The 15,500-nt window shown below is 39.3% G+C and overlaps 1 protein-coding gene and 1 pseudogene across 4 annotated transcripts in view; both read left to right on the plus strand.

The window, feature by feature from the left end:
* Nucleotides 1-12: 12 nt before the first annotated feature.
* CDC45 (cell division cycle 45) overlaps nucleotides 13-15,500 on the plus strand; it is a 36,953-nt gene continuing 21,465 nt past the window's right edge. For 2 of the 3 annotated variants that reach the window (XR_013765889.1, XM_079152004.1), the window contains exons 1-6: nucleotides 13-326; nucleotides 654-713; nucleotides 2,041-2,133; nucleotides 3,345-3,482; nucleotides 4,757-4,900; nucleotides 12,916-12,971. Coding sequence is in view for 2 of the 3 variants with exons in the window: in XM_079152004.1 (XP_079008130.1) it covers nucleotides 273-326; nucleotides 654-713; nucleotides 2,041-2,133; nucleotides 3,345-3,482; nucleotides 4,757-4,900; nucleotides 12,916-12,971 (545 nt within the window). In the remaining variant the exon portion in view is untranslated. Of the gene's footprint in view, nucleotides 327-382; nucleotides 508-653; nucleotides 714-2,040; nucleotides 2,134-3,344; nucleotides 3,483-4,756; nucleotides 4,901-12,915; nucleotides 12,972-15,500 lie in introns of those variants that run through there. The other variant, XM_079152005.1, reaches the window with a different exon arrangement.
* LOC306668966 (thioredoxin reductase-like selenoprotein T) lies at nucleotides 8,605-9,856 on the plus strand (annotated as a pseudogene). The gene has a single exon. The product of its transcript is annotated as a thioredoxin reductase-like selenoprotein T (transcript).

Consider the following 15,500-nt stretch of genomic DNA (forward strand, 5'->3'; position numbering starts at 1 on the left):
GCTACACCTCCACCTTCAAACTACACAAAGAGTCCATTGAAAACTTAACTGCCGCTCTCAATTGATATGTAACTTAATTTATGGATGAAAGTGTATTTTCCTGGGGTTCCCAGCGTGAGGCAGTAGGCTTCTCTTCCCAAAGTAATGATGTCCGCCGAGCGTGGGGGTTTCTGGGTTAATTGGAAGTCATAGTTGAAGCAGGCAATCGCGTTTACGTCCTGCCTCAGAAATGATACTTCTTCGCGGGGTGGGCAAGGCTTTTCCAACTGCGAATGGCAGAGGGCGATTACGGATACCCTGTGTGGCCCAATCATAAAAGAGGAAAGGTGAGGGAACAAACAAGCTATTGGTTGGTGTCCAGGGCCAATCCGAAGGGCTGTGATTTGGCGGGAGTCTTGACCGCCTCCGGGCTCTTGGTGTCTCAGCCCCAGCTGGGGGTGTTAGGCTGTTTTGGCTATGTTTGTGTCCGATTTCCGCAAGGAGTTCTACGAGCTGGTCCAGAGCCAGGTGACTACCAGTCCAGGACCCTCGCTAAGGCCTTGTGTGGGAAGAAGGAATGAGGGCTTGAGGCCGTGGGTGGGCCAGGCCCCGAGGGCGGGGAGCAGCGAGGGTTCGGGTCACGGTACTCAGTCCACCTGCTCTTCTCTAAACAGAGGGTCCTTCTCTTCGTGGCCTCGGACGTGGACGCTCTGTGCGCCTGCAAGATCCTTCAGGTGAGCTCTGCGGACCAAAGGAGGGTGGGCGAGGCTAGAGGTGAGGGAACTGGAGCAGGAGCAGATGAGGGGTAACGCGGGCCTAGGATGGGAAGGAGCAGGGTGGGAGGTGAGGAGCAGGTGAGAGGAGGGAGACTCAGAGGTCACCTCCTTGTGTGGACAGTTTTGGAGGTCAGAGAAGGATTGTAAAGATACTAATTAGTACAATAACCCAGGCGGGGGAAAAAATGGTTTCATTTAGGAGACTTTTGGACCTGTAGTGGCCTGTCAAATGTGGGGTTTGGAGAGAGAGGAATCGGTGACAACAGAGAGTATCATGATAAGTATTGGAATTACAGAAGCCCCACATCTAATAGGAAAGATCGTTAATTTTATTTTTAATATTGTCCACTTTTTTCTGGCTTTATTATTTTTTATTTGTTCTTTTTGGATATATATGACAGTAGAGTGCATTTTGATATATTATAGATACGTAGAGTATAACTTATTCTAATTAGGATCCCATTCTTGTGGTTGTAGATGATGTGGAGTTAACTGGTTGTGTATTTATATATGAACATAGGAAAGTTATGTCCAATTTGTTCTGTCTTTTGTATTCTCATCTCCTCTCCTTTCCCTTCATTCCCCTTTCTAATCCAATGAACTTCTGTTCTTCCCTCCCCGCACCCCTTATTGTGTTAGCATCTGCATATCAGAACATTTGGTCTTTGGTGTTTTGGAATTGGCTTATTTCACTTAGCATGATAGTTTTCAGTTCCACCCATTTACCAGCAAATGCCATAATTTCATTCTTTATGACTGAGTGTGTGTACCACATTTTATTTATTCATTCATCTGTTGAAGAGCACCTTAGTTGGTTTCATAGCTTAGCAATTGTGAATTGAGCTGCTATAAACATTGATGTGACCATGTCACTATATTATGCTGATTTTAAGTCCTTTGGGTAAATGCCTAGGAGACAGATAACTGGGTCACATAGTGGTTCCATTTCAAGTTTTCTGAGGGCTCTCCATACTGCTTTCCAGAGTGGTCACAATATATGGTGCACTTTTTACAGAGAGCCTGGGTCAGGAATTTTTCAGAACACCTAGAAGTAAGATCAGATTTTCTCCTAGTGTTACTCTGATAATTTTCACAAATTCAGCAAAATTGACAGATCTGTACACTGATCAGTTATATCCCTATCACCTGGCTTTTTCCCTTAGTATTTTACTAACATTAGCTTATCCCATATTTTTTGTCTTTCAACCCAGCTAGTTTTTCTCTGGTGAATTTCAAGGTAAATTCTGGACATCCTAAATAAGATAGTCTTTGAAAATTCTCTCAGGCCCTGTTTCATTGTGACCATGTGCAGTACACACTGGTTCCAGTCTCCGGGTGGCAAGAACTTGAAACTGCATTTCTTGAACATAAAGAACAGGTATGAAAGTTATATTTTAGAATAAATAAGCCTTTCTTACTCTGCTGAAATTTTTTTACTTATTTGTTTTTTTATTTGTACGGGCTGCATTTTGATTCATTGTACCCAAATGGGGTACAACTTTTCGTTTCTATGGTTATACTCAATGCAGATTCATACCATTCATGTAATCATTCATGTACATAGGGTAATGATGTCTGCCTTATTCCACCATCTTTCATATCCCCACCTCTTCCCCCTTTTGTTTCCCTCTACGTAATCTAAAGTTCCTCCATTTTTCTCTTACTCCCCCACCCCCATTATGTATCATCATCTACTTATCAGGGAAAAACCTGTGCCAGTGGTATTTACCAGGAAAGGTTTTGCTGTAGTTACAAAGAGCAACTTAATATTTAGATGCCCTGTGAATTATGTGCTACCTGAGATTTGCCAAAAACTTAAATCCATGCAACTCTCTTAACATGGAGAGGTGGCGCATTATAATACAACAAGATCTAGAGAAACTACACATTTTACATCTTAGTCTGCTCCTCATTAGCTATTTTTTTTTTTTTTTTTTTGCAGTCCTCGGGATTGAACTTAGGGCCTTCTACATACTAGACAAGCACTCAACCACTAAGCTTCATCCCCAGCCCTTTTTAAATTTTATTTTGAGTTAGGGTTTGATTCAGTTGCCCAGACTGGCCTCTAACTTGTGGTTTTCCTGGTTAGCCTCCCACAGAACTGGGAATACAGGGATGTGCCACCATACCCAGATGCTTATTAACTTCGTGGACCCAGTGCCTGAGACTTGGGTTTGCTGAGCCTCAGTGTGTTCCTAAGAAAGTGGGACTAGCCCTAGAGCTTACCTCACAGTATCATCTTAGAAAAGAAATAACCTATCATGCATGTTAACATATCATGCACTTAACATAAGCCAGCATTGGTCTTTTTTCAATCCCTTTGCCATTCCCTCTGGACCTTGCCACATGTCAAGAACTTAACGTGTGGGCTGGGGTTGTGGCTCAGTGGTAGAGTGCTTGCCTAGCATGTGTGAGGCCCTGGGTTCAATTCTCAGTACCACATATAAATAAATAAATGTTCATTTGCAACTAAAAAAAATATTTAAAAAAAAAAAAAAAAAAAGAACTTAATGTGTCTCAGCAAAAGGACTTAAGAGTCCTAGCATGATAAAGTGTAGTTACTTTACAATGCCTCTCTTCTTTTTTCAGTTTCGTTATTTTATTCTCATAAACTGTGGAGCTAATGTAGACCTATTGGATATCCTTCAACCTGATGAAGATACTGTATTCTTTGTGTGTGATACCCACAGGCCAGTCAACGTTGTGAATGTGTACAATGACACCCAGGTATTCAGGCCTTTGGGCCTCCCTTTTGGTATACTCTTTCTTCAACCTGTCTGTACCTTTTTATGCCATATACAGTGTTGTACCTGATCTTCTTGGCAAGTGTGTGTCCAACTCCCCTATGGAATTGGTACTAAACAGCGTATAAAAACCTGGTCATGTCCATCTTTGATAAGAAACATGGCACCTAGTTCTTGGGTGTGTGCTGAATGAATTTGTGGAATTTATTTGACTTGGGAAATGTAAGGACCAGAACTTTGTAGCCTAAAAGTACAGCTTCTACTGTGCTTACCCTTTGAACTTCTGAGCATTAAGCATACAACCTGTCTCAAGGCAGCCACCTACACATCCTTTGATTTGATCTTCTTCACCTACGAGGTGTCAGACCCCAAAATTCTCGTAGGAGGAACCTCTCCAAGATAAATCAATCTGGAATTTCTTTTAGAGACAACAGTTGTATTCACTTAAGGCTAGTCCATTTTGTGTAGCTATAAGAAAATACCTGAGGCTGAGTACCTTTAAAGAGGTTATTTAACTTACAGTTTTGGAAATTCAAGAGCATAGCACCACATTTGCTTGGTTCTGGTGAGGGCCTCATGGTGATTTGCTTCACAATAGTGGTAATATGAGTGGAGGGGAGGGAGGGAAGGATGGAGGGAGAGGGAGAAATCAGTCATGTAGCAAAATAGGTGAGAAAGCTTTGTAACAATCCACACTCATTGAAACTAATCTACTCCTAGGAGATCTGAACGCTCCTGAGAAACAACATTAATCCATTTGTGAGGGCGGAAACCCCACAACCTAACCACCTTCCTCTAGTCTCTACCTCTGAATGGTACTACCCCTTCAGGACTGCCACACTGGGGAACAAGTGTTCAACATATGCACCTTTGGGGGTATACCATAGCCAAACCATAACAGCATCTGCACATCTTTCATTAGAGGCCAAGTTGTGGGACATTTGTTTTATTGATTTGTTGCATAAGAGGGAGCTGTTTTTCCTGACTCAAGTAGTAGGTGGTTTTTAAAAAGTTGTTTTCAGATTTTCATAATTTCTGCATTGCAACTCCAATGTCTCACTAAGTAGTAATGAAAACAAAGAAAATACCTGAGAAGTCTGGAACTCTTTTCACACAAGTGAATCTTTATATATACAGGAAATTTATAAATCAGCTAATTAGGAAATATTAAGTTTCTACACGGAAAAAAAAAAAATGATGAATGGTTTTCTGTTGAGGAGAGAGGAGGGACTTGCTTGTTTTTTGTTTTAAACTTAGATCAAATTACTCATTAAACAAGATGACGACCTTGAAGTTCCTGCCTATGATGACATCTTTAGGGATGAAGAAGAGGATGAAGAACAGTCAGAAAATGACAGTGATGGGTCAGAGCCTTCTGAGAAACGCACACGGTTAGAAGAGGTATGTTTGGCCCTCTCATGGCATTCTGGAGGAACTTGCATTCCCAGAGTTCAGAGGTCATTTCCAGAGCCTGCCTGCATGGCCCAGAAGCATAACTAGGAGCAGCAGAACAATGAGAAATGGAAGAGTTAGCAGTGTAGTACTGATCATGGGCTCTGCTATCCCTTGGCTCTGTGGCCTCAGGCAGGTTACTGGACTTCTCTGGGCTGTGCCTTTTTTAATTGTTTGTTCTATTAGGTTATGCATGACACCAGAATGCACTCTAATTCAGTGTACACAAAAGAGTACAACTTTTCATTTCTCTGGTTGTACGTAATGTGGAGTCACACCATTTGTGTAATCACACATGTACATACGGTAATGATGTTTGTCTCACTCTACCATCTTTCCTTCCCTTTGCCCCCTTCCCTCCCCTCATTTCTCTATACAATCCAACATTCCTCCATTCCTCCCTTACCCATCCCCTCCCCTGCCATTATGTATCAGCATCCACCTATCAGAGAAAACATTCAGCCTGTGGGTCTTTGGGATTGGCTTATTTCACTTAGCAAGATATTCTCCAACTCCATCCATTTACCTGTAGGTGCCATGATTTTATTCTTCTTTATGGCTAAATAGTATTCCATCATATATACCACAGTTTCTTTATCCATTCGTCAATTGAGGGGCATCTAGGTTGGCTCCACAATCTAGATACTGTGAATTGAGCTGCTATAAACATTGATGTGGCCGTGTCACTGTAGTATGTTGACTTTAAGTCCTTTGGATATAGGCCAAGGAGTGGGGTAACTGGGTCAAATGGTGGGTCATTCCAAGTTTTCTGAGGAATCTCCATACTGCTCTCTAGCGTGTTTGAACCAATTTGCAGTCCCACCAGCAGTGTATGAGTGTACGTTTTTTCCTACATGCTTGCCAACATTTATTGTTGTTTGTATTCTTGATGATTGCTATTCTGACTGGAGTGAGATGGAATCTCGGTGTGGTTTTAATTTGTGTTTCTCTAATTGCTAGAAATGTTGAACATTTTTTCATTTATTTGTTGATGAATTGTATATCTTCTGTGAATTGTCTGCTCATTTCCTTAGCCCATTTATTGATTGGGTTATTTGTATTTTTGGTGTTTTGTGAGTTCTTTATAAATTCTGGAGATTAGTGCTGTCTGAAGTGCATGTGATAAAGATTTTCTCCCACTCTGTAGGCTCTCTCTTCACATTATTGATTTTTTCCTTTGCTGTAAAGAAGTTTTTAGTTTGGTTCCATCCCATTTATTGATTCTTGATTTTACTTCTTATGCTTTGGAGGTCTACATTCCTAAGCCAACATAGTGAAGATTTGGGCCTACTTTTTCTTCAATTAGGTGCAGGTCTCTGTTCTAGAGTCTAAGTCCTTCTCTCCCAACTTTCTCCCCTTTGACTTCATTTTCACTAGAGCTTCGGGTCAAAGGAAATCTCTTGGACCCACTCTTAGATCTTGGTTCCACTTGCCCAGTTCTTTATCTATTTGTTCTTTTTTCTGGCAGATATTTTGGTCTTTAGCTTCTGGTTTCCAAGACTTCTTTTTTTGATCTCTGAATGCTTCTTTTTTATATCATTTCTTTACTCTTCTTCTTTCTTTCTTTCTGTTGTTTGTTGTTTGTTTTTCTTTCTTTTGGTACTGGGAATTGAACCTGGGATACTCCAGTACTGTACTCATTCCTTTTTATTCTTTTATTTTAAAACAGGCTCTTGCTAAGTTGCTTGGGGGACTTGCTAAGTTGCCCAGGCTGGCCTTGAACTTGCAATCCTCCTCAACTTCCCAAGTCACTGGGACTACAGATGTATGCTACTATATCTGGCTTTTTTTGTTGTTGTTTTGCTTTGGTTTTTGGTTTTTGGTTTTTCGAAGCAGACATGAAATCTGTCTTGTTAAAAATCTTGCCATGTTGCCCAGGCTACTCTCAATCTCCTGGGCTCTAGCAATCCCGCTTCAGCCTCTCAAGTAGCTGGAACTATGAAGCGTGCACCACAGCTCCCAGCAGCATTCCCTTAACTATTGATGAGCCACATTTCATTGAACCCAAATATCAGTGTCCTAGAAACATCCATGTTCTGCAACTAAGAGCCTTGGAACTCTCTACTCTAATAAATTTTGTGTATTATGCTTCAGTGGTACAAAAGAGTGAACCTAGGACTGTGCACATGCTTGGCATTTTTTAAATTTTTTTGTCACTTGTTCCTTCATGGAGTAATCTACCTTGCTTCACTCTCTCTACATTTTCAAGAATTCGTAAGTTAGAGGCTTGATTTTTTTTTTTTTTTTTTTTAGTTGTCAGTAGACCTTTATTTTATTTATTTTTATGTAGTGCTGAGAATCGAACCCAGTGCCTCACACATGCTAGGCAAACACTCTACCAACTGAGCTATATCCCCAGCCCAAGATTAAACAATTTTGAGAAGACTACTATATAATTAAGATCTGTACTTGATTTATAACTATATTTATGTATTAGAGGTGTATTATTGGAAATATTTTATTAATGGGATGCACACTCAAGGGGGTTTGGAGACAATAGGTTATAAATCTTTTCAAAGAGTTTTGCATGAAGAGCATAGGAAACATGGGTCAATTAAATTTTGTCTTTTAAAGGTAAATTCAGAGATGTCATTCTTTTAGAAGTAAGCATAATTGCACTTAATCTATACATGCCATTATATCCTGACTCAGTCATCTGGGGTCAAATTTTGGGTCTGCCATTACTTGCTGTGTGACCTTCAGTAAAATGACTGCACCTCTCTGTGCCTCTATAAAATGAATAAAATAATCAAATTTAAGTGTTTTAGTTCCTTACTGTGTTAGACAAAATACCCCATAATTTAGCAGCTTATTACAACCATTTTCTTATACTCATAGATTCTGTAGGTTAGGAATTTGGGCATTTCTCTGCTGTATAGTATCTGAGGCTCAGGACTAAGAGACTGGAAACTAGAATCATGGGAAGTCACTCTACATTGTATACAACAACAAGTACACATTTCTTCACAGAGAAATGAAAAGTTGCATCCCATTTGTGTACAGTGAATCAAAAAGACTTTAAAAATCTACACAGTTATGATCAACAACAACAAATAAGGAATATTTCATCATTCAACCAGGCAACTACTGCATGACTCTCCTGACCAACTTCGGAGTCCCTCAGCATCCTATAGCCCCAGAAGAGTGAATAAGATCACCATGCACCAGAGAACTCTCTGACCATGTGAGACAGCAGAAAATGTGTTTTCTGATGTTGTTGCATAGTGTTCTAGAAATGTCAGTTACTGTTAATTCATGGTGTTGTTGAGTTCTTCTTTTTGCTTGCTGCTTTTCTGTCTAGTTATTCTTTCAATTTTATTTTATTTTTTTGGTGCCAGGGATTGAACCCAGGGATGCTTAACCACTGAGCTTATCCCCAGCCCTTTTTTTTTTTTTTGTCTGGAGACAGAGTCTCAATAAGTTGCTTAGGGCTTCACTAAGTTGCTGAGGCTGACTTTGAACTTGCCATCTCCTGCCTAAGCCTTCCCAGTCACTGTGATTACAGGTGTGCGTGCCCTGCACCTCTGTGTTTTCTCAGTTCTTGAGAGAGGTGTGTCAAAGATTCCAAATAGCAGTCTCAGTCTGAAGGTGGTCAGAGCAGCTGTCTTGTTTAAGGTGAGGCTTCTGCTTCTCCTAGTGGCAGTGTTGGTGGTGGCCTGGGGTGAGGCCGTAGCCAACCTGGACGGCATGCCCAACAAAAGGTTAAAGATGCAGTATGCCATGGGGCCACTACTCAAGTGCTCAAGTTTCAGATCTGTTTCCTGCGGTTATAGGCAGGTGTTTGAGGAGTACATGCGGATTATTAGTCAGCAGTACCCAGACATTTGAATCAAAAGAGAGAATTACCTCCCTCAACCAATTTATAGACACATAGCATCTTTCCTGTCAGTCTTCAAACTAGTATTAATAAGCTTAATAAGTGTTGGCAAGGATCCTTTTGCTTTCTTTGGCTTGCAAGCTCCTAGCATCTGGCAGTGGGGCCAAGAGAATAAGGTCTATACATGCATGATGGTTTTCTTCTTGAGCAACATGATTGAGAACCAGTGTATGTCAACAGGGGTATTTGAGATAACTTCAAATGATGTACCTGTATGGTCTAAGCTAGAATCTGGTCATCTTCCATCCATGCAACAACTTGTTCAAATTCTTGACAATGAAATGAAGCCCAGTGTGCATATGGATTCATTTCCACATCATGGGGCATAACCCCACCTATAAGCACTGAAAACTCTTTTACATTAAGGGATCTTTGTAAGAGCAGCTGTGACTGACACTGTGAAGGCCTGTACTGAAGACAGCAAACTATTAGTACAGACCAGATGCTTTTTTGACAAGCTTGTTGTACCTCTTGGAAAACCTTAATGCAACATAGTTTTTCAGTGCTGGCACATTCTGGCATTCTGCACATTTGTGGAGTGTAATAATACTGTATAGCTTTCCCCAACCCATATTCACCCAGTTAATAGTTTCTTTTTTAAAAAATGTAAACATTACTACTTGTAACTTTTTTTTTAGTCATATTTAAGAAGTAGGAAATTGAGTTACAATGTGATATTTTTTCAAGGTGTCTGTTAAATCTTGTGTTTTTATATGAGTCTTTTTTTTTTTTAATAGTTTAAAGTCAATCTTTTAGGGAATACAACTAAAGTTTCCAAAGATTTATGAGTTTATCAATCATCTCTAATTTGGTCATGTACAATTTGTATAGTTTTCAAAATCAGATTGTGAACAAGATTTTGGGGGGAATCTAATATCCAGAGTACTCTACCACTTTGTGTGTATGTGTGTGTGTGCGTGTGTAATTACCAGAAAACTCCTACAAAACCAACTGCTTTCTAAATTCTGTTGTGTAGTTCAAGTGTCTTGCCTTGACCAATCTAATGAGTTGATTAACTGGGCCTTTATACTTAATAAAAAACGAAGCTGAAAAAAAAAAAAATTCAACTATAATCTATTTTTCTTTTTTTTTTTTTTTTTTTTTTTTTTTTTTTTTTTTTTTTTTTTGCGGTGCTGGGGATCGAACCCAGGCCTTGTGCTTGCAAGGCAAGCACTCTACTGTCTGAGCTATCTCCCCAGCCCTTTTCTATTCATTTTGATCAGTTTTTATTTCACATATTTTATAGCTCTGTTATTTGGCACCTCCACATTGAGGATTGCTATGTGATTTTAGTTGATTGACTTTTTTTTGTGTATTTAGTGTCCCTTTATTTTTTTCTGATATTACTATTGCCACTTCTTCTGCTTTACTCTGATTAATATTTGTGTATTCTAAGACTTTCTCAAGTTTTCCCTTTTTTCCTAAGAAGTTTTTTTGTTTGTTTTTGGTTTGGTTTTTTACAGTGCTAGATATGCACTGTACTGGACCAGGAAGCTACATCCCCAGTCCTCTGAAAGATATTTTTACTGGACATAGGATTCAAGGCTTTGTTCATTTGTCACTTAAAAATATTGTGCCACTTCCTCGATCTCTATGGTTTCTGATGAGATATCTTCCTTCAGTCAAATTATTTTTCCTTTATAGGCAAAATATCATTTTTGTTTGGATTTTATTTATTTATTATTTTTTGCATTCGTGTTCACAAGTTTAATTGCATGTCATGATGTGGATTTCCTGGGTTATCCTATTGGGTTTTACTCAGGTGCTTTAGTCTATAGATTTATGTTTTTTTTTTTTTTGGTGGTACTAGTGATTGAACTCAGTGGTACTATACTACTGAACTTCATCCCCAGTCCTTTTAATTTTTTTATTTTGAGACAGGGTCTCACTAGGTTGTCAAGACTGGCCTCAAACTTGGAATTCCCTGCCTCAACCTCTTGAGTAGCTGGGATTACTCAGTTGTGCCACCATGCCATGCTAGTTTTATGTCTTGCCAAATTTTTAGCTGTTACTTTTCTAAATATCTATTCAATCCACTCTCTTTCTTTTGTCCCTCCAGGATATTAATGACATTTTAGATCTTTTGTTACAGCCTCACAGGTCTCTGTTGCTCTGTAGATTTCTTTTCTTTTCTTTTTCTTTTTCTTTTTTTTTTTTTTTTTTTTTTTGGGGGGGGTTCTCTTGTTCAGACAGGATAATTTCTGTTTTTCTGTCTTCCACTTCACTAATTCTTCCTGACTCCTACATTCTGCCATTCTCTGAGCCTCGTTCACTGAGTTAATTTAAATACAGTTATGATATTTTTTGGTTGTAAACTTGCCATTCAGCTCTTTATATCTTCTGTTTCTTTGCTGAGACTTCCTGTTTTTCCTTTGTTTTAATCATGTTTGCAGTCATTTGTCAAGGCATTTTTATGATGATTGCTTTAAAATCTTTGTCAGAGATTCTAGCATCTCTGTCACCTTTGTGTTAACCCCTTTAGGTTATCTTTTTTTGTTCAGTTTGAGATCATCCTAGTTCTTGATATGACAAGTGATTCTTGAGTGAAACCTAGACATTTATTATGTTGCGAGTCTCTGGGTCTTTTTTTTTTTTTTTTTTTTTCCTAATTTACTTTTTACTGGTGCATTATAATTAAATATAATAGTGGGATTCATTATGCCATATTCATACATGCACATGACAGAAGTTCCTCAATCTCCTTCTCTGGGCCTTATTTAAATCTTCTGCTTTATTTGACTGTCTCTGACCCTGCTCTGGCATGCCTGAGGGATGGGCAATGCCAAATAGAGTTAGTTCATGTTTCATCCTTGATCTGTAACACATAAGGGGAATGGCTCCTTCTTACCATTGGGCAGTGAAGGTCCAAGCCCCCTACTTTGCCTTTCTATACCACCCAGCAGGAACGGAGAAGGGAGCCTCACTACTGGCAAATGAGGGTGGAAGTTCTGGTTCCCTCACCACTGGAGTGGGAGTGGCAGTCTCAGCTTCCTCCTTGGCTCTTCTGCATTGTTACAGCTTCACAGGGGTGGGTGTCAGCCTTTGTTGGGGTAGGTGGGGGTGTTTTGAGTAGTATTGACTGGAGTGGAGTAGTTATTGCATAAAACTTTTTGTCTTGCCGTGCTGTACCTTCTTTTGTTGGGCACTTTTTTATTTGAACCTATTGGTGTTTCCAAGTTGCCAGTTTATTTAGTTCAGAGTCTGAGATATATGAACCAATAAGAAAACCCAGGGCACAAACCACCACGCCCCAGTTTCCTAACTGCTCTACCTTGCCTCTACCTTTCAGAGTCTTGCTTAGCTTGTTTTCATCTATAATATCCAGGGTCTTTAGGCATACCTAGCAGACATGGGAGAAAATATTTCAACTCCAACTTCCCTGAAGCAAAAGTATTGGGACCATGGATTTTTTTTTTTTCTTTTCTTCCTTCCTTCCTTCCTTCTCAGTACTGGGTATTTAACCCAGAGGCATTGTACCACTGAGCTACACATCTAGTCCTTTCTTATTTTTAAGACAGGGTTTTACTGAGTTGCCCAGACTGATCTTGAACTTGTGTTCCTCTTGCCTTAGCCTCCCAAGTCTCTGGTATTACAGATATGCTTCATCACAACTGGCAGGGACCATAGATTTTTTAAAACCACCACACTACCTCTGTGGTGGGGATTAAGTAAGATTGTAAAATTAGAATTGTTGCTAACACCAGGAGACTATAAGAAACAGTAGCTCTTGTAAATCCTAATGGGGACCTAAATACAAGGCGGTGTGGGCTTGTATATCCCATGATGCTGTGGGCTATGGATAACTGGGGCAAACAGATGCAGAATGTAGTGTAGGGCATATACTAGGAAAGCCTCTGCTCTTCTGTCCACTATATCTGTTAGCACTTGGGGGCCAGAAGGGGTCAAAACTGTCCCCTGCCTCAGCTCCTCCCTTCTCTAGAAACAGGCCATGCTCAGAGCATGGAGATGACCCTTGTTGTTCCTCAGAGATCTGAACCTAATGGCTTCTGCTAAATTGTAATCTTAGACTGGAGATAAATTACTGGCATTGCTGATCAAGCTTTTGTTCTCTTTGTCTCTGTCTCAGGAGATAGTGGAGCAAACCATGAAGAGGAGGCAGAAGAGAGAGTGGGAGGCACGCAGGTGAGTCTTATGCATCTAGTAGCACCCAGTACGAGGATCCCGCTCTCCCTGGGCTCTGTGGTGCCACAGATACCTTTTGTTTTTCCTGGGTGCTGCATACATTTTTTTCCATCTAAGGACAATTCCTTTAGTTTTGAATCTCAGGGCCAACTGCTTCAGAAGTGAGCATGCATCAAATGTGAATTTGGGTCATCTCCCTTATTACTATCTGGTTCCAGGAGTGATAGACCCAAAGTTTTCCCAATTTCATGCCATCTGTTAGGGGTGAAGGCCCTTGGCTCTTTTTTATTAGGTTGTAGATATTTTTATTTACAAAATCTTTATAAATGAAGTAGATGCCAATTGCATAAAACTCTCCATGGAAATAAAGTATAAATGAAAACTGAGAACTGAGTTGTCCATAATACCTCTTCCTATTGTAATTGAAAATGAAAAACCAAAGTGTTTTAAAATGAAAGTATTATAAAGATTATTCTAGCTTGAGGTAAACATGTAGCAGTGTCATTGAGATGGGCACTGGGGAAATTCTTGCTAGATCTCTCTGTTAAGGTCTCACTGAGCCATCTACCTATTGTTCCCTGGTGTTCCAGTTGAGGTAAGGAGCTTGTGCTCTTGTCCTCTGGCCATGGGAAGGAAGGCTGCCTGCTCCTATAAAAAGACAATGTGAAATCATTTCTGGAAATATAAGGATAGACCATTTAAAATAATCCATAATCTTATCATCTAATTCAAAGAAATTCTGAGTTTGATTTCTCTTCCTGAGTTATCCATATTTATACATATTTATATAATCAAAATATGCATCTAATTTTGCATTTTTCTAATTAATATAACCATTTCAATTATACACCCTTATAAACTACATAGTGCTTTTTTTTTATTGTAAATAAATGGGATACATGTTGTTTCTGTTTGTACATGAAGTAAAGGCATACCATTTGCATAATCATACATTTACATAGGGTAATGATGTTTGATTCATTCTGTTATTTTTTCCTTCCCCCCCACCCCTTCCACCCCTCTTTTCCCTCTATACAGTCCCTCCTTCCTCCATTCTTGCCCCCTTTCCACCCCCCATTATGTGTCATCAGCTGCTTATCAGTGAGATCATTCGCCTTTTGGATTTTTGAGATTGGCTTATCTCACTTAGCATGATATTCTCCAGTTTCATCCACTTGCCTGCAAAAGCCATAATTTTTTTATTCTTTATAGCTGAGTAATATTCCATTGTATATATATACCACAGTTTCTTTATCCATTCACCAATCAAAGGACATCTAGGTTGGTTCCACAGTCTGGCTATTGTGAATTGAGCAGCTATGAACATTGATGTGGCTGTATCTCTGTAGTATGCTGATTTTAAGTCCTTTGGGTATAGGCTGAGGAGTGGGATAGCTGGGTCAAATGGTGGTTCCATTCCAAGTTTTCTAAGGAATCTCCACACTGCTTTCCAGAGTGGCTACACTAATTTGCAGCCCCACCAGCAATGTATGAGTGTACCTTTTTCCCCACATCCTCTCCAACACCTATTGTTGCTTGTATTCTTGATAATCGCCATTCTAATTGGGGTGAGATGGAATCTTAGTGTAGTTTTGATTTGCATTTCTCTTATTACTAAAGATTCCTTTGGTTTGTATCTCTGTGCCTTCCTCAATCCCAATAATTCTTAAATTTGGTCTTTTCATGATGTCCCATAGTTCTTGGAGATTCTGTTCATGATTTCTTACCATCTTCTCTGTTTGGGCAACTTTATTTTCAAGATTAAATATTTTGTCTTCATTGTCTGAGGTTCTGTCTTCCAAGTGGTCTCGTCTTTTGGTGATGCTTTCCATTGAGTTTTTTATTTGGTTTATTGTTTCCTTCATTTTAAGGATTTCCGTTTGTTTGGTTTTTGTTTTTTTTTTTGTTTTGTTTTTGAGAATCTCTATCTCTTTGTTGAAATGATCTTTTGCTTCTTTTTTTGAGAATCTCTATCTCTTTGTTGAAATGATCTTTTGCTTCCTGCAGTTGCTCTTTCAGCTTATTGGTATGATCATTCATTGCCTGCATTTGTTCTCTTATCCTTTGCTTCGTGAATCATCTTAATCATGTATAATCTGAAGTACTTTTCTGAGATTTCTTCTAACATACTGTCATTGGATTCTATTAATATAGAATCTAGATTTGTTTGGATCATTTTCTTCCCTTGTATTTTCATGTTGTTCATGTATCTTCCCCTCTAGCAGTGCAGATCTGGGGTATTGCAGATTTCCCCCTGTAGGCTTATAGTGGCCCTATAGGTTTCCAAAACCCTTTCGTTAAGGGGAGATCAATATTAGCAGTGCCCTATTCAGACAGTATGCAATCCTAGAACAAATAGCCCCTATGAGAACAATAACAAAATTGTCATAATAAACAGAATGAGTTAAAATATTATCTTCAATAACACAAACAGATTTGCAATAAGGTCTGCAGTTTCTAATGGAGGACAAAAAGGATGCAGAGGGATGTAGGATGTAGCTGTTAATGGGATAAGAAAAGAATATACAG

Source organism: Sciurus vulgaris (genome assembly GCF_902686455.1).
Source record: "Sciurus vulgaris genome assembly, chromosome: 8".
Taxonomy (NCBI): domain Eukaryota; kingdom Metazoa; phylum Chordata; class Mammalia; order Rodentia; family Sciuridae; genus Sciurus; species Sciurus vulgaris.